The sequence below is a fragment of the Furipterus horrens genome, unplaced genomic scaffold (assembly GCF_987537825.1).
Source record: "Furipterus horrens unplaced genomic scaffold, mFurHor1.1.pri manual_scaffold_7, whole genome shotgun sequence".
Lineage (NCBI taxonomy): Eukaryota > Metazoa > Chordata > Mammalia > Chiroptera > Furipteridae > Furipterus > Furipterus horrens.
Window position 1 is genome coordinate 92,029,047 of NW_028327177.1, and position 19,987 is coordinate 92,049,033.

General features: G+C 37.1%; 1 protein-coding gene across 1 annotated transcript in view; it reads left to right on the forward strand.

Annotated features, from left to right (window-relative positions):
- CFAP20DC (CFAP20 domain containing) overlaps positions 1-19,987 on the forward strand; it is a 254,456-nt gene that overhangs the window by 951 nt on the left and 233,518 nt on the right. The window contains exons 2-4 of the mRNA XM_090282941.1: positions 1,872-1,961; positions 4,871-4,964; positions 16,129-16,201. Coding sequence (XP_090139067.1) covers positions 1,872-1,961; positions 4,871-4,964; positions 16,129-16,201 — 257 coding nt within the window. The remainder of the gene's footprint in view (positions 1-1,871; positions 1,962-4,870; positions 4,965-16,128; positions 16,202-19,987) is intronic.

Here is a 19,987-nt window from a genome sequence, read left to right on the forward strand (position 1 = left end):
CTCATCCCAGATCTAGTGAATCAAAATCCCTGTAGATGGGTCTAGTCACTTTGCCTTTGTCACATTGACTCCCCAGTCCATGCTAATTCAGGTGATTAAAAGATCACAGGGGAGAAATTGATTCTGAGTCTTCCTTAGTCACCTTGAGTATCCTAGAGTGTCTCAATGCCTGACCTGCTTTCCTCACTTCACTGGCATCTCCCTTCCTGCTTTTCCTTTGCCCTAGTCTCTTGCCCTCTCATCCCCACCTCTCCTTGAGGTTACACTCAATTTACAATCTGTTTCCATCTTATTCTTACTGTTAGAAGGAACCGCTTTGTCCCTGTGCCAGAACAGTCCTCCACTGGTCTACAATTCTTTGTTACTTCTACCTTTTCACCAAACACTATCTGCCTTCTCCCGACAGTATTTTGCAGATCTATTTCTTCTATTCCAATTGTTAGAACGATTTTAGAGAGTTTTTCTCACTTCATATAGGTAAAATATTGTTATATTAAAAAAGCATACTCCTACTGTGGGGAATGTGGAAAACAGAAGAAAAAGAAATGGGATGTGGCAGTTTTCCATCTCACCAGGTATAAGGATTTTTCTTAAAAAAAAAAAAAGCTGCCTTAAGTTTAAAATTCATAGTGAAATATGATCTAGCCCCAGAAGCTATAGTAATTCTACCCACACACAGTTTGTACATAATACTGCCTAAGGAAGAAGAAATTAAATATCTTAGTAATTATGTCTTAAAATTCAGAAGCAAAAATAGCTTTATGTTACTGAGAAAAATTAAAAGCTGGGAGTTCTTTACAAAAATCAGACAGATTTGCGCATGTGCTGCTTATAATTCAAACATGCCATAAAAGAAAACCATATTTAGTCTTCATTTCAGATTTCTTGCAATAAAGTTCTTCCTCAAAGATAATCACCTTGTTTAATTTCTCTCCTTTACCATGAAAGGTGATGGAAATTTAGTAATGTGTTTAGTATTTTTACATAAGCGTGTCTCTCCATGTTCTCAGGTTTATAGTAGGGAACATGTAGCTTATCCATAGATAAGATTCTCTATTTTTCTTGTACAGATTTTATAGCTCTCCAAATTAATATATATTAAATAAACAGAGTAGGGCAAAAGTTGGTTTACAGTTGTGAGTATGTGAAACACTTTATTCTTGTATCATTATTTAATAATTATTGTATTTTAATATAAATAACTATAAACCTATTATTGCCCCTCCCTGTATAAAGAGATTCATAGAAATGTTCAAAATAAGAGTCATTCTTTCCCTCACTTGATCCCAAACTTTTATTGACCAGACTAAACTATAACTTTGCCATTTTAAAAATAATTATTGCTGGCACTATTGAGCTTTTACTATGTGCAAGATATTGTGCTTGATAGTTTATGTTTACTGTTCATTTTACAGATGAAGAATCAAGAGGTTAACTAACCCCGAGTTCAGGTAGTTAATAAATGGCAAAGCTGGTATTAGAGCTCAGGCCAGTATGACTACAAAGCTTGTAACAAAAGATAATTACTGGAATTTATTAGTCTTGGTTGAACAGGATGTTATGTAAGCATGACCTACACATGACCCTCACACTGAGAGGTTGTAAGGTTTGTATGGCTCAATTTATTTAATGTTTATCATGCTTTAAAAAATAATTCCTTAAACCATTAATCCAAGGTGAATCAAACCAGAACTGCCATGGCTAGTTACAATCAAGGTGTAAAGTGGGAGTAATAACAGGGATCATGTTTTCTCCCAGATCTACTTACCTGACAGAAGCCTGAAAAGTGATTGTAGGCTATGTGGTGGGTTGTATCTTCTCCTTGGCATTGTCTTTCACTTTAATTTAAATATTTCATTTTTGTTTTCTAGGGGGGTGCATTTGTTGAAATCTTTAGCGCTCAAGGAAAAAATCCTGGAGCAAAATGGAAGATCGTTGGAAGTCCATCTGTGATTTGGAAAGTAAGTGTGAAAAATTAGAACCACCTAAAACCTGGAAAGAAATGAGTGGTGGTTGAACAGTTCTTACTGTTCCTTCACTCCAAAACCCTTTCATGACTTTGCTGGCTGCAGTCTTCCCAGACAGCACTCCCGAGTTGTCTGAGACTTAGGCACGCAGCTCACAGCCCTTCTCTGTGCACCAAGTCCTGCTTTTGTTTTAGGTGATTTCAGTATCTGTGAGGAAAATCTCTCCAGACCCTTAGCTTCTTAATTTCTTGATTTCTTCATTTCCAATAACCTCTTCCACTCTACTTTAGCACTTATGCCCACTGTCACCCCCTATACTTTATCACCACAAATTACAGGGCCTCTGAAATTACTAAGTGAGACACCAAGACATCCCTCTTTGACCCCAGTTTTCAGTTCTTAAGGCTGCTTGCCCAGTTACTCCCACTATGTTTATTCTTCAGCCTGTAATTGAGAAGCTTAGACCATTGGCCATTTTTCTTTCCCTTGTGTTTAGTTTTATTTATGTATGTATTTTCTCTGTCTTTCCTTCCTTTTCTCTCCAGCCCAGAATCCATAGTCCATGATTTCAATCACTGCCGGGTCAAGACCTCGAAATGCCCTTGCTCCCTGTCTTTTCATTATCCCCGCCTACCAAACACCAACACTTTCTGAATCCCAAGCCATCTATCTGAATCTGGGCTTCTCAGTTTTTTTGGAGAAAATGACTACAGCCTTTCAGGTTGATGATGCTATAAAGTCAACCCGAACAGCCGAGAAAAGTCTCTAAAATAATTCCTTCTCCGCTGTCAATAGGTTTTCAACCACCAACTCCCTCATCCCCAATCCACACCCAAACAGGTCCTCCTCACTCACTTACCAGAAGACCTCACACCCCATTTCATGGGGAAAACCAATGCCATCAGGTAGAAACTACCTCAGTTTTCTGCTACCACTTAGATGTTTAGATAAACCTATGTCTTTTCCTGTCTTCTTCTCCTCCTATTCTCTCCTGTACACTCGAGAGAGAAAATGTCTTTCTAGGGATTCTGTTCTATCGATAACTTTTTAAAATTACTATTAATTGAGTACTTACTGTTTGCCAACAGAGAAGGAAAACTCTGACTCCAAAAAACCTCCGCTGCCTTGCGGCATACCTCTTCAGGGGAAAGGCTAAGGGAGTAAACCCCGACAGAAAATCCGGAGCCGGAGTCCCTAAGGCGGTTTGACGTTGTAGTCAACACCGGCAACTCCTGCGGCGCACCTGAAGCCAAGCTGTATTGACTCCGTCTTTCCCTTGGATCCTTCAGCTGCGAAGAGAGGGGGGGTCTGCTGCATGGGCAACAGCAGACCCTCCATATCACCCTGCCCAGGCTCTGTAGCTTCAGCTCCACTGGAGAGGACACTCCAGCATCATCGCAAGATGTCGATTCAACACGGGAGGAGACAGATACCGTGTCACTCCCGAGTCGGACTGCACAGTCATTCTTGGCGGTGCAGATAGACTCTTAAGAAGCTACACCATCGTCTCTCGAGACGGACGGCTGCCGACGACGACGACTGTTTGCCAAGCACAGCATTAAGTGCATTACATATGCTGTGTAATCTGTACAATAGCCTCGTGAGGTAGGTATCTTTGTGCCCCTTTTATAGACTATAAAACTAAGGCATGGAGAAGGTAAGCGACTTGCTTACAATTATACAGCTATTACTGTGAATGACAGAGAAATGATGCTGTGGCGGTATATAGCAAGGAAATTGGGAAAGACTCCCCAAGGGAATGACATTTGATCTCTTAAGAGCAAACTAGGCACTGGGTGGGGCTGATGGAGAGCAGAGCATTTCAGGGAAAGAGATAAGCACATACAGAGTCCTTATGTCAGGAGAGAGCTTAGAATTTTTAAGAAACTGCAGGAATACTACTAAGGCTAGGATGCAGACAGAGGAGAGAATGCAGGGTGGGAAATAGGGTTTGAAAAACTGGGCAGAGACCAGATGACACAGGGGCTTACGGACCCATTAAAGATTTTGATAAACTGTTAAAAGGTTTCAAGTTTATGCCCAATTTGTGTATAGGTGGAGTAAATAATACACTTTGTGTATGTATATTCATTTCAAATACCTAAGAAATGGTATTGTGATAGGTATAATAAATTTATTAAGGTGTTATTAGTTCTTAGCAGCGATTAGTTGCAATGCATTTCTTAACATACACAATACAGGAGAGTGGGAGGACCTGTGAAATATTTTAATGTGAAAAAGGGTTTTTATACTCAAAGATTGGGAATTTAGTCCATAAAAATATAACCATTTACATTACCACTTTAACTCATGGAAACTGGACTCTGACGTTAAGTTTTATCCAGGTTTGTTTCTTTTTTTTTTTTTTTTCTTTTCTATTTCTCCCACCTTAGATTCTTACGTCACCTTAATTGTAACACTTCAGTTTGTACTGATTTTAAGTAAATAATATAGAACTTCAAGTTACAACACTATTAAAAGGAAGTAGGCAATGATAAATTCTGTATGAGCCATTGCAGAAATTAAGGAATTTTCAGACTAGTTGTAACATAAATTAGATGATCTATTATGCAGTAACAGGACACGATGTTCAGGCTGTGCTCTTAGACAGAAATACACAGATTAAAGGAGAGGAAGGGTAAATGAACTCTGGAAACTCAAAATTAGTAACCTGAGAATCCCTAAACTTGGAGAACTTTTTTTTTATTATTTGGAGGAAGATGCCTTGATAATAGTAGAGGATTTGTCAAGTGGCTTAGTGTGGCTTCTGTATCAAGGCCTAAATCTGTTTTTAAGTCATTTGAATCTGGGACTTCTTTCCTGTTAGTTTTCATCTCTAGTTTTATAATAGAAGCCAAATAAAATATGCTTCAGTTACCATTGTTTTCATTTTTGTTCTATAGGAATTTGATAAAGAAGTTAAAAGTTTTGTGTTTGTCCTGGAAGGCAGCAGCCAAACAAACAAAATTCAGTTACCAAAGGAGAATAAACAGATCCGTAAGTAAGATTTTTAACATTTGATGCTTAAAATTATATTTTTAAGTCTCATGTAGAGGCATTAGTTTAACTTTTACTGGCATCTGTTGACATGAAGTGATGATTTTTTTTAATTAAGAAAGTAACATTATGTCAGGCTTTTAAAACATATAGTCTGCTTCACTGTTTACTAGAAATCCAGCATTATTTTTAAGATTTAGAGAATTATTTAATAGCCATTAATTATAATAGTAATGATATTTATTGAGCACTTACTATGCCCGTGACTTTCTAAGCATTTCACATTTGACTTTTAATCCTCGCAATAGCTCTTTTATAGATAAGCACACTGAGGTTGGTCTCTTGTCAAGAAATCAGGTAATTAAGGCTAAGTTTTGAAATAAACTCAGGAGTTCCTAAATTATAGGAAATTTGTGAGAAAAAAATATGTAAAATATAGCACTTAGTGACATATAAACTTATATATACCTTTAAAATATTAATATGTAATAAGGATAGATATTAATATGTGTTTTAACAAAAGCCCAAAGAGTGGATTTCAATTCTTATTTCCTTGGAAATTAAGGTCAACATTTTAAAGCAGAAGAAACCCTGAGAGAGCACCTAAATTTAGGATCAGGAGCACAGTTTTGGCAGAACTGGGGTTAAAATTGGAGGCTCTTCCACCAAATTAGGCTTTGGGTAAACTGATGTGACTTATGAAAAAATATTTTCAAAATGATGAATCAGATTTTTATCAACTTGGTTCTATGTTTTAACTATAAATTTTAGGTGATTTAGCAAATATAAGTAGCCAGTTATTTTTTACACTCATCATTTACTTAATCCTCCCTCCCTTCATTAAGAACATTTTGACTACTACTATGTACCAGGTACTATGAAAAGACTGTTCTTGGTACCTGATTTTCTCATTTTAATTCAGTTTTCTAACCTTTTATAGACTCTGTGTTTTATCTACCATTTCAGGCTACTACATGCATATTTTAGATTTCTGAGACATAAACCAAGCCAGAGAAGTTATAGATGGGAGATGATTAATTTTAAAATGGTTTGCCACTATTTCTTTCTAAAATGAAATAAGAAATAGAACTTAGGGAAGAAAGAATAATCATTGTTAAATTAATTTTTATTAATTTACTACAATTTAAAAATCATGACTCCCTCACAGTTCCTGTTTTTTCAAATTACAGAATTGTTTTTTTCACAAAAATGCATATAAATGAGACGAACTATGATCCAGGGAAGCATTCTGAAATTGTAGGTTATTCTTCTTATAGAAGACATGTTCCATCTTTTTTAAGGATTTTGGCTTTGGAAAATAGATACATTTGATTTGTAGGAACATGACTTAATCTAAGCCGGTGTTCTTTTGTTTTTTCTTATTATTGGCCTGTACTTCCATGTGATGCCCTCCACATCTATGTACATGATCATGGTATTGACAAAATCAGATCACTTCTAGTAATGTTTCTCAGTTGGCCCTGAAAAATATTTCTCCTCTACCAAAGGTTCAGTGTGTAAAGACAAGCTCACTTTTCCAACTTTTATCTCAAAAAATTTTTTTAGAAAAATATTTTTCAATGTGTTGTAATTGCTTTTTAAATGGGAAGATGATAGTTTTAATTGGAAGAAACAGAAGAATCTTTTAATGTATTTCTTGTACAATACCCTGTAATTAAAAATTAATCTGGCTGTTCTGTAACATGTACAGCACTCTAACAAATGAAACAGTTCATATAGTCTTTAAGATTAATTATTTCTAATTTTTGTACCAATGCCTTTAATTATTTGTAATTTTTGATAACAGAGCTTTATAGTTATTTTTGCTTGTATAAAATGACCTCCTGTGTGAAGTTGTTATGATTAAATTTAAATTAAATGGCATGCCTTGAATAGAGAATTGGTTTTTAATTAACATTTCTAAATTTAGTTCAGTTACAATGCATTATGTATTTCTATTTTAAAAGAAAACATACACTTTATTTATGCAAATTTGACATTAGGTACCCCATTATGTGTTTCCTATTATATTAGGTGCTTCTGAAGAAAGTTTAATAATGTAATTAAGTATGTTTAACTTTTCATTTTAAAAGGTAATATTTCTGAATTACATTTGTGCATTTCTAAATGTGTTCTTTTTTTTCTTTTTATTTAGCATCTTATAAAATAAAATGATATTAATAATCAGATGTGCACTTCTCCAGTGTAGGAATCTTGCATCATCTATTTTGTACCCCTACCTTAGAGTATTGTATATACTTGGTGTTTAATAAGTTTGTTAAATTTGTCACATAAAGAAACTATAACAATAATAGGTTATAATTTCTAAATGTAACCAACTGGCCTTGGTAATGACACTTGAGTAAATCATTAGCCAGAAAAATAAATAAATTCATGCTGCTCTTCACCTTGGAACATGTTATATATTGAGTTGAAGCAGCTGTCGCATGGAAACATCTATCATTGGAATGGTCTGTTCCAGGACCTTCTGTTTGAGGTTCGTCTTTGAAACCACTTGTTACTCTGCCTGTGGCATCTGAACCCAATGGTATGTCTTGCAATCAGCTTCCCTGAAGCCCTGTGTTAATCTAAGTTTTAGCTCCTCATCTTGATGAAGTGCCCCCCAAAACTTCTGCTCCCACTTCGCTATTCTTTTAAAAATAAATCTCATTATAACTTCCTGTTTAAAACCCTTCAATGGCTGCCCTGGCTGGTGTGGCTCAATGGATTGAGCACTGGCCTGCGAACCAAAGAGTCACTGGTTCGATTCCCAGTCAGGGTACATGCCTGGGCTGCAGGCCAGGCCCCCAGTTGGGAGTGTTCAACAAGAGACAACCACACCTTGATGTTCCTCTCCCTCTCTTTCTCCCTCCCTCCACCCTCCCTAAAAAATAAATGAATAAAATCTTTAAAAAAAAAACAAAAAAACCTTCAATGGCTTTGACCTTAGCACTCTACTGATAGTGCTCTTGTCAGAATCACTAGTGATCTCTGTATTCCCGAATCCAGTGGCCAGTTCTCGGTTCTCATCTTGCTTAACACATCAGCAGCATTTGACCAGGTTGACACTCTCCTCCTTGATCTATTTTCTTCATGCATACTCCAGGAGGCCCACTCCTTCCTTCTTAGTTTCCTTTCATAGTTCTTCCTCTTCTCCATAACCCGACTTAATGTTGCAGTGCATCTGGACCTAGTCCTTGACCCTCACTTTACTTTTACTCCCTTGTTCATACCATCTCTGTCTTACTTCGGCTTATATTTTCAGCTCATACTTCTCTCTCAAACTCAAGGCTTATATTTTCAGTTGCTTACTTGGCAATTTTACTTGGACAGCTTTACCCTAGAAATTTCTCCTCCTCCTCTAGCAGACAGCCCCATCTCAGTTGTTAGCAACTTGTCTTTTCAATTACAGTATTCCCTCACTTATCGTGGGTATTACGTTCTAGACCCTCCCACGAAGTAGGAACCTTACATTTATTCTGCACTCTTAAACCTACGTAACTTTAACAACATACATATACAGTACCGCAAAATCCCATGATATAGTGAAAAATCCGTGATAAATAATTAAATATAATATTTTTTAAAATCCTGCGATACAGTGAAGCCGCGATAAGTGAACCACAATATAGAGAGAGACTACTGTACTCAAACCAAAAACTTATCTAATATCAGCCTGATATTTCTTCTCTTCATTCAATCCATCAGAAAGATCTTGTTGATTCTTTGTTTAAGTTAGATTCATTTTCTGACTGCTGCTTCTTGCCACCTCCAGTGCTACCACCCAGGTCCAAGCCACCATTATCTCATGCTTGTACTATTGTGGTAGTCTTCTAATTGGCCTCCCAGTTTCTCACTTGCCTCCTGTTGTTCAGTTAGCAACTAGAGTGATACTTATAAGGAACTCCTCTGCTGAAAATGTCCCATCTCACCCAGAGTAAAAACCAAAGATCTATAGGACCCTACAGTATTGGTGCTCTCTTAAGTCTCTGGCCTCATCTCCTATTAGTCCTTCCCTTGTTCACTCTGCTGCAACCATATTGTTCTCCTCACTATTCTCAAACATATCCTGGTACCTATCGCCATATCACCTCTGCCTAGAGCTTCCTTTTCCCAAATAGCTATATGGCTCACATGCTCCCCTGCTTCAGGCCTTAATCCTGACTTGTGCTTTAGATTCTAGCCACATTTTTTATCCCTTTTACCATGCTCTACTTTTTCCAATAGATTTTATCACCATTTACATGCTGTTTATTTACTTATTTATTTTTCTCACCATTGCCAGAAAGTAACTGCCACCAGCACAGAAATTTAGTCTATTTTGTTCATCTAGAACAGTGACATGGTAGACATCCACTAAACCTTTTTTTAAAGTATATTTTATTGATTATGATGTTACAGTTTTCCCAATGTTTTTCCCTTTGCCCCTCTCCACCTAGTACCCTCCTCCCCTCCAGCAATCCTCCCCTTAGTTCATGTCCATGGATCGTGCATGTAAGTTCCTTGGCTTCCTCCTTGCTTGTATAATTCTTAACATCCCTTTGTCTATTTTGTTCCTGCCAATTATGCTTCTTGATCCCTGCCCCATTTCCCTCTTTCTCCCCCTTCCCCTTCCCAGCTGATAACCCTTCAAATGATCCCCATACTTATGATTCTGTTCCTATTCTGGTTGTTTGCTTAGTTTCTGTTTTTATTTTTTAGACTCAGTTGTTGATAGTTGTGAGTTTGTTGTCATTTTAAAATTTATAGTTTCAATCTTTTTCTTAAATAAGTCCCTTTAACATTTCATGTAATAATGGCTTGGTGATGGTGAACTCTTTTAGCTTTATCTTGTCTGGGAAGCATTTTATCTGCCCTTCCATTCTAAATGATAGCTTTTCTGGATAGAGTAATCTTGTTTGTAGGTCCTTGCTTTTCACCGCTTTGAATACCTCTTACCAGCCCCTTCTTGCCTGGAAAGTTTCTTTTGAGAAATCAGCTGATAGTCGTACGGGAACTCCTTTGTAGGTAACTCTCTGCTTTTCTCTTGCTGCTTTTAAGATTTTCTCTTGATCTTTAAACTTTAGCATTTTCATTATGATGTGTCTTGGTGTGGCCCTCTTTGGGTCCAGCTTGTTTGGGACTCTCTGTGCCTCCTGGACTTCTATGTCTATTTCCTTTGCCAAGTTAGAAAAGTCTTTTTTCATTGTTTTTTCACATAAATTTTCAATTTCTTGCCTTTCCTCTTCTGGCACCCCTATGATTCAGATGTTCGTAAGTTTAATGTTGTCCCAGAAGTTCCTAATCTTCTCCTCATTTTTTTCAATTCTTGTTTCTTCTTCCTGTTCTGGGTGAGTGTTTATTTGTCCCTGTTTTTTCCAAATCATTGACTGAATCCCAGCTTCCTTCCCACTAGTGTTAGTTCCCTATATATTTTTCTTTATTTCACTGTGTATAACTTTCTCTTCTTCCTTTATTTTGTAGCTGTGTTCAATTAGTTACCTGAGCATTCTTTTTTTTTTTTTCAGATTTAATGTGTTTTATTGATTAAAATATTACATTTGTGCCAATTTCCCTTCCCTCTGCTCCCCTCCACCCGGTGGCCCCCCTCCCTCCAGTTGTCCCCCCCTTTTAGATTATGTCCATTAGTTGTGCATACAGTTCCTCCCAACCTCTCTCCGTCTATTTCATTCCCTCCTACCATGATCCCCAATTCCTATATCATCTCCCTCCCTCTCCCCACTCCCCCTCCCTGTTGACCTCCCCCCAATATGCTTCCCGTACCCACAGTTCCTTTTCCACTCTCGTTGCCTGTTTAGTTTGCCTTTGTTTCATCTCCCTAGCTTCTGTTTTTTAAACCAGTCCCTTTAACATCTCATATAACAGTGGTTTGGATCTAATGAACTCTTTCAGTTTTATTTTGTCCTGGAAACACTTTCTCTGTCCTTCTATTCTGAATGACAGTTTCGCTGGATAGAGTATTCGTGGTTGTAGGTTTTGGATTTTCATTACTTTGAATATTTCTTGCCAGTCCCTTCTTGTCTGTAGGGTCTCCCTTGAGAAGTCAGCTGATAGTCTAATTGGGACCCCTTTGTACATAATTCTTTTCTTCTCTCTTGCTGCTTTTAAGATTCTCTCTTTATCTTTAATTTTTGACATTTTGATTATAATGTGTCTTGGAGTGGTTCTCCCTGGGTCCAGTCTCTTGGGAACTTTCCTTGCTTCCTGGACCTGCAAGTCTATTCCCTTCCCCAAGTCTGGGAAGTTCTCCTTTATTATATTTTCACTCAATTTTTCAAGTTCTAGTTCATCTTCCTCACTCTCTGGCAAACCAACGATTCTTATGTTGGGCCTTTTATAGCTGTCCCAGAGGTTTCTGATCCTCTCATTGTTGCTTCCCATTTCCTCTCTCTGCATTGGTTGACTGCTTGTTCCTTCTCCATATTCCAGTTTGTTGAAATGAACTCTGGATTTTTTTTCCTCACCATCTGTCTCGTATGTGGTTTTGTTCCTTTCGTTATGAATGTTTTTCGCTTCTTTCTTGTCTTTTTCCTGCTCTTTTGTGAATTCTGTAAGCCACCTGATAACAATGGCCCAGAACTGAGCCTCTGACAGGTTTCTTATCTGTTCATCTGTCAGGTTCTCTATCTGTTGCCTGGTGAGCTGTGTCACCGGGATTTCTATAGTTGTCAGCCTCATTTTGACAGATGCTTTTTGTTTTCTTGGGCCGGCTGTAGGGGGCAGTGTCTGTGTACGCGTCACAATTCAGCGACCGGCGCCTGTCCGCGACCTATTTCGCAGCCCTGTGGTGCTTTCTTTGGGGGCGGGGGTCCAAGATGGATTCACACAGTTATTCAGCTAGGAGACTGGGATCCTTCCTCCCGCCCCCCTGGGCCTCACTGTTCAAGGCGATGCGGCGGCCGCTCTCCCCAGCGCCGGGGTCGCGCACTGCCAGGGACTTGACTGCCGCCGGGCTTTTTCGCCGCCCCGCCGCTGACCGCAAACAGCGCTGCCCTCTTTAACTCTTACCTGCCCAAATGGCACCGCTGGTTTATAACTTCATATGTTGGGCTTCCGTGTAGTTTTATTTTCTGGAATTTCTAGTTATCCTTTGTTTTGAAGTAGTTGTATTCCTCTCTAGTTGTAGAGGGAGACCTAGCGTGTCCGTCTAAGCCTCCATCTTGGCCGGAAGTCTTACCTGAGCATTCCTATCACCAGTGTTTTGAACTCCGCATCTGATAGGCTCACTATCTCCATTTCGGTTAGTTCTTTTTCTGGGATTTTGTTCTTTTCTTTCATTTGGGACATACTTCTTTGCTTTCTCAACTTGTCAGCCTCCCTGTGTTTGTTTCTGTGTATTGGGTACAGCTGATATGACTTTGTGTCTTGGTAGTATGGCCTAATATTGTAGGTGTCCTGTAGGGTCCAGTGGCACAGCCTCCCCTATCACCCAAACTGGGTACTCAAGGTGCACCCTTCATGTGGGCTGAGTACACCCTCCTCTTGTAGTTGATCCTTGGTTGCTGTTGACAGGTCAATGGGAGGGATTTACCCAGGCGAGTGAGCTGCAAGGACTGGCTGTGACCACTGACCACCAACCTCCACCCGCCATGGAAGATCAGCTGTTCAGGGGTGTATTAGTGGTGCTCCAACATGGTCTGTAGCTGTCTTCCAGGTGTGTTGGCCCTGGGATTTCCCAGGTGATGCAGGCCAAGGTCAGCCCCCACCTGTGTTTTGCCTAAGGCATCCTGCCTGAGCTATAAAGCAATCTGAGATGGCTGATACTTGTGCTGGGCTAGACAATTCTGAGGCAAAGCCAGGCTGTGAATCTAAACTGGCTGCCTCTAGTGCCAGGCCTGGAGCTCACTGAGGCCAGCTGTTGCTTGTTTGATAGAATTTTAGGAAGTTGTGATGCATGAGCCAACACCCGCAATTCATATGGAAAAGCAGCTTGAGTGGGCCTGTGATGTGGGTCGGGCAGAGTCTCTGGGGATCTCCTAGGTATGTCAAGCAGTGTTAACCAGGTTGATGGAGTCTCAGATATGGCATCCACTTTCGGGCTCCATTTCAATAGATGTGGTTTCTTTAATTTTGTAGTTGTCTTCTATTCAACTCAATTTCTGACAGTCTGGTTGATGGTTGTTTTATATTTTAGTTGTAATTTTGGTGTGATTATGTAAAGAGGTGAACCATGTCTGCCTTCACCACCATCTTTCAGATTTGCCTAAATCTTTGTTGAGTAAATTAATGAATATATGAGTGACTTCCCATTGATTTTAGGATGACCTATATCCTTCATATGGCCTTGGAGACCCCAAATGAGTTGAGTTTCTAGCTATTTGCCAGACTTAACTCCTGCTGCTTTTCCCTGTCTGTCTTTCCTATCTTCCCTTTAGGCCTTTTAAGTTCACCTATTCTACTATGGCCTTTTTCATTGTATGATGGAGTATTCCCTCTTCCTGTAAAATTTGTTCCTCTCTCTTACCCCCATCTTTTTTGTTCAGTTATCCATCCTTATTCTTCCCAACTGAATTCCAATGTTACTTCTTCAAGAAAACCTTCACTCATCATGCTTTTTCCTCTAAGGGCCCAGAATTATATGCTTTCAAAGCACCCTGACCTTCATGGAACTAGTCTATAAATTCTAAGAGGGCAGAGACCATGTCTGTCTTATTCACTACAAAAACTTTAGCACTGATCTTGAGCATAGTGGATGTATAATAAATCTTTATTGAATAATAGATCAAACTTAATTTATATAAATTATCCTATAATTTGTAACTCTAAATTACTGACCCAGTTTTATACATGAAAAGTAAAAGGGCACAGACAGGTTTTCTAATTTGCCCAAGGGTTATGGAATAACCCATAGTGAAGACATAATGTTTCCCATCATCTATATTGAAGTGGAGAGGTACAGGTTAGAGTGCAGTTTGTGCCAGGACTGTGATAGGAACCAGTACATGTTTTTAGTCATGATTTAACAGGGCACTCTTTGGACAGTTGAGCACATGTACAATGTATATGAGGTGTACAACTGTCATTTTCTATAATGAAACAACTGTAAAACCACTGTGGGAACATCTAACAATATTTTACCAGTTAAATGTGTTTTAAAATATTTAAAACAAAAAGGACCTGCCTTTTAAAAATAGAGGTAGTTTGTCTCAGGCAGAGAACATTATAAAACCACAGAAATGTGCATATTTCAGTAAGAAGCCTAATTTTTATGAATTTTATATACTTAATAGGCATTTTTTTACTAACAGTAGTTCCACATTCAGCATTCTTGAAGTGATTTTAAATATAATGTAAATAGAAAGAGTCCATTTGAATTTACTAAGCCACTGGAAAAAATATTACTATAGTTTCTTTAGCTTTTCTGACACACAGGATCAGTGTATGTCAAATGTTATTAAAGAACTTTTAAAGTACTTTTTTCTTTGTCACACCATCACCATATGATATTGTCATACTTCTTTTAATCTTAGAAGTGAAGCCTTTTGGAAACTAGGGCTTCCGTATGTGAGAAAATAGAATTACAAAGGCTTACTTTTTGAGGGCAAGTGTCTTTCATATCTAAAAATGTTCATACAAAAATGCCCAGTATGTGTAGCTCTTTGTATTTGAAGAGAACAGTGCTAATTCAGTGAGATTTATCACATAAATTAGGGACCTTTTGTAAAGACTGCATTTCATTTAACCTGGTGCTCACTCAGCTCTATTTACAGAGGCCATTGTGCAGTGGAAAAATACCATAGAGCCAATCAATGGAAGATGCAAGAGAGAGATTGATTAATGATGGTTTATTTAGGTTGGCCTCATTTTGGTAACTAATTTTGGTTTTGTAGTCCAGAACCTTGGTTGCCTCCCTGGTTTTTCCCATAAATATGGTACAATCTGATTCTCAGAGATGGTTCTAAGGTCAGAGCCTGTTATTCCCTATTTTTTTTTATATTGCTTACTCTACAGATGGCTCTAAGCTTAGTGTTTTAAGGAACAGTTATCCCTGTATGTTGGATTTTAAAATATTAAGCATATTTGATCAAATATGTTTATTGTTTAGAAACTAAATTTCTTGTACAACATAGGAACTGTTTAAGTTGTTCAGGAATGTTGTTAAACAGTTTACTGAAAGAATTATAAACCAGAAGGTCTTCATATAGGATATTTAAACATGTATTATTACCTTAAAATATTTAAGTTTGTTAAGTCTACTAATTCAGAATAAATATCAATATAAAATAACATACGTTTTAGACCAGTGGCCTTCCATGCGTTAGCCTGTTTAGATTTATAGAAGTCAGATAAATCAAGACATTTCCTTATCCTACCCAAAGTCCCACATCAGGAAAAAAGTTCCTAAAAGGTATGTTTTAGAAAGTAGTGATACTAACATATCCATTAAGAGCATCATAATTGAGAGATCAAGCAAAAGTTCAAAACCTAAGAGGAAAAGAATTAAGTGAATGAATCCGAAGAGGTAACATGAAGTTAATTATTGTTGAAGCAGTTGCAGACTTCACCTATCAGAAGTGCTAAGGGATTATTTTTTCTCCAAATATTTTTAATAAAGATGAAGCTGATGATGAGGAATAAAAGTTATCAGTTCTTAAGTTGTGAGCATAGATTAATTATGCTCCTCCATCCATCTCAATGTGAAACCATATTTAAAACCATATAAACTAGATATGGCTCATCAAGCCTTCACCTGTAGTTGTTAGAATTATTTTTCTTAATCTGTTGCTTTTTTATTAAATTGTTTCATACAGTTAAAACTGTTAGTGATTAAAAATAAGTGCCAAATGCTTTTATGGGTGCCTTGAAGGGAATCTATAGTTCAACTTTATATGTCTCTACTGAATGCAGTTCTATGTGTATATTCTCTTGCAACCTATTAAAAATAGTATATAAAAATTATTTTTTTAATTTTCACAAAAATTTCACCAAGCCTACCGGTGGGACTTTAAAAGGCAACATTTGTTTTTGTTAGAGTTTGATTTGACTTTCATCAATTTTTTGCTTTTATAATGAGATTGTAGCTCGTGGGTAGTGCTATTTCAGTTCTATATCCTACTGAAATGCTTAAAGCTTGAGCTTGTTGATGGCCTTTGATTATGTTTATCTATATATACAAATAAATGGTTTAGATATATGAATGTATATTTTCCCCCTCTCATTCTAGTTGGACTGATCCAGAGGTTTCTTGTACTTCAGATTTACATACCCCTGGGACAAGACTTCTCCACTGAATTGCTGTAAGATATACAGAACTTTTTTCAATGTTTTATATGTATTAGACATTTGATCAGTTAAAAAAATATGAACAGTCATTAATTACAAGTGACAGTTTTTGAGTTAAAGAGCAGTGACTTATCAAGTTGACATGACATAATTAAATTTAATCACATTTCTTAGATATCACTGTAGTCTACCATTTTCCTAGGGGAAGGAAGCAAATTTCATCTGTTTAAGAAGATATCAGAGGATTACGATTTTGGCAATAAACAGCCTATAACTTGAAGAAATAAATAATCCAAAAGTTTGAGATTTTGGTTCAAATGAGGGTTGATGTTATGTTTTGTGTTGCCTATTATTCAAAACTATGTTTGATTTTAAATTGATTAAAATACCTCATTTTCATGATAATTTAGTTTAGAAATATTGGTCTTTTTTGCCTACACAGAAATGGCTTGGAATATATTTGTATTAAATGATCTTTCTATGAATAGATTGTTTAGCAAAAATGGGAACTTTTATTCAGTCGTGCTGTCTTTCATCTGAGATAATTCTGAGAATGAAAATATTTGATTTGTACAGTACACTCATATAGAATTGAATACTGTTTAAGATTTAATTAATACAGGGTGGGGCAAAAGTAGGTTTATAGTTGTTCATATGGAAAATAATACAATAATTACTAAATAAGAGTACAAGAATGAACACTGTGTTTCATGCACTCACAACTGTAAACCTACATTGCCACACCCTGTAAATTTGTATACTTCTATTTCAATATTACATTTAAGGTATGCTATTTTTTATTTTATTATTATTATTTCAATTAATAGCTGTCCAAGGTCTAAGCTTAGGCTTTTATTTTCCCTACTGGAATAAATTATTTTTCCTCTTAATGGAGATAATTTTGTACTAGTTACACTGGTACAAACTAAGAAAGGAGGAACTTCCTTGATAAAATGAGAATAACAAATTTAAGGTACTTCATTTCTCTTTGTTTATGTAAATTAGAATATTAACAATTTGTGCATATGTTGGTTAAATATGAATTTTAACTAATAACATACAGTCTTGTTTTCTTGAGTTATAAAGGATAGATGGAACAATTTATACCTTTTTTTTGTTCAACTTTAAAGCTCAGTGAACTTACAAGGTTTTCTGTTATCATCTGCCTTGGTTATCAAGATTCTTTAAAATAGTTCTTATGGTAATAGGAGCAAAACATTATTTGATGCTCTTATGTATCTTTTCCCTGGTCTGCAGAAAGAGCATTTTTAAGACCCTAAATACATTCTACATATACAGAGTACCATACAAATCTTTATTTTTGGTGTAGGGGAAATGGTTTCCTACCAAATGGAAGAAAGAAAATTATATTTTTAAGTTTCTTAAGTTCCTTGCATAGAAATCCACTTCAGCTCCTCTTATTCTCCTGATGTCTATTCCTTATACTTTGAGATTCTTCAGAAGCACTGGTGGGGGCCCTGGGGGGTGGTCTTTTGATAAAAGCTGTGCAAGACAGTTGGCTGAACCTTTTACTGATGAGCACTCTTTTTCTATAACAAATTAAGCTTTATTTGTGCCTCCAAACACTGGCTTATCACCCTAGTGTAAGCAATATACTGTTTTAACTAATTTAATAATAATTAAAGCTTTAATTACTAAGAAACTGACAGGTCTCTTGAGTTTTTCTTAGTCCTAGCAAGAGAGCAGTTGTTATAAGTAAGCCTGACTACTCCTTGTTACCTATATTTAATGCTGTTGGCCTGTTAAAGATGGGCCAGAGGTGATGGGATTAATGATTTGATTTTGAATGCAGTTGACTGTAATCATAAATTCTCTTGTTCTCATGTCCACATGAAATTTGTATTTTCTAAATTGTTTTAGTTTTATAGTTTTAGCAAGATAAAATATCATGTAGACACAAGGTCAAAATTATTAAATAACATAGTGAAGACATTCTCTGTCCTGACTGGAATTTATCAGATTATAAGAAAATACATTAACTCTTCATTTGAATTTGTTGCTAATAGATAATAAATATATTTTGCTGTTTTAGGAAGTAATGACAGAGACCATGCTTTTACAAGGAAGAAAGTAGAATGAGTATAGTTTGTTTTTCTAACTACAGGTATTTTTCCCTCTTTAATGAAAGGGCTTTCTTTTAGCACCATTAGAGTTTTACTGTATTTCTAGCAGCATACCTCCAGGCTATTTTAAGCTTGTAAAGTCAAACAGCAGAAAGTTTTCTGACTTCTAAAATGTTCTGTTGTCAGCGGGAGAGGCATTTTGTTTTACAAAGATATGTTCACACATCAAGAGGTTTTCTTAAGTGGAGACTTCCAAGCTGGTTTATTAATTTAATAATAATTTCTTCGACATCTTCCTGTGTCTCACGTGCACTGGATTATTATATTGCTCAGGGTGAGGTCGTGCCATCTGTGGGTTAGTGGATGCCTTAGAACTAGCAACTGTTCTGCTTGAGAAATCAGTCAGTCAACAAGTTATTGAGTTCCTATTATTGTCAGGCAGTGTGTGAGGCATGATGCTGTCAATATACCTTGAATCTGTATGCTTCTCCCGACCCTTCCTGCCACCCTCCTGGTCCCAAACCACCATCTCATTTCCCTCGATCTGCTGTTAGAGAATCCCTGTGGATTTCCCACATTCTACTTTTGTCCTTTTCCCATCTAGTCTCCATATTGCAGCTGTAGTGATCTTTCTAAAAAGCAACCATAATTCTCATTGTACTGAAAATAAACTCCCAAGTCCTTGGTATTCCTCTGTGCTCTGGTCGCCCACCTCTTCCTTCTCATCTCATACCTCTCTGCCCTGCACTCACCTTTTGTCAGACATGCTGCTCCTTTCCAGCCACACTGGCTTTCCCTTCCTCACACACCAGCCGAGGTCCCTTCTTAGGGTCCTATGCACTAGTGGTTTAAGTCACATTTCTTTGCCTTTCCAACTCCTACTCAGTCTTCTCATCACCACCTGTGTTCCTTCTTCAGAGAGGTCTTCTTTGATTTCCTTTGACTACATGAGTTCCAACTCTTATGCTCTTTTCTAACAACCTGCTCTTTTCCTTTATTACAACTAAAACAGTTTTTAATTATATTTTTACTTGATTATTTCTTTTTGAGCAGACTTGAGTTCCATGGGGCCCAGGACCATTTTTGTCTACCTAGCATGATATCCCAGCACCTCGCAATGCCTCACACAGAAGCTTTGACATCCAGATGAGTGGACAGGAGTGGACTAATGGACTGAAATGAATAAACAGAACCCACTTTCTGTCCTCATGTAGTTTACTCTGAGGGTGAGAGATCAACTGAAGGGCAATTTAAATACATCTTGATAAATGGTAATGGTGGTGTAAGAGCAAGACCAATGCAGAACATGTAAGGTATTAGATAAAAGTAAGCATATAGGCATGGAATTGTATAGATCCAGTGTCAAATCCTGCTTACATCTCTGGGACTTTGGGGAAATTATTAGTTTAACTGTAAGGATGAGAGTATTAATACCTACCCCACAGAAGTGTCATAAGAATTCAATGAGAAACTTAACATAAAATATAATGGCTAACATTTATTAAGCAATAACCGTATGAGGAGGAACCCCCCAAAATGGAATTTATTTCTTCTTCCATGTTTTAATTTCAGTTACCATCAAAAGTACTCTCCATTTGATGCAACACACCTATGAAGACATTTTTTTCCCTGCTCAAAACAGTTTTTGAACTTGTCGATTTTGATGCTTCTGCAATTTTTTGTTTCACTTCTTTCACACTGGCAAATGTTTCCTTT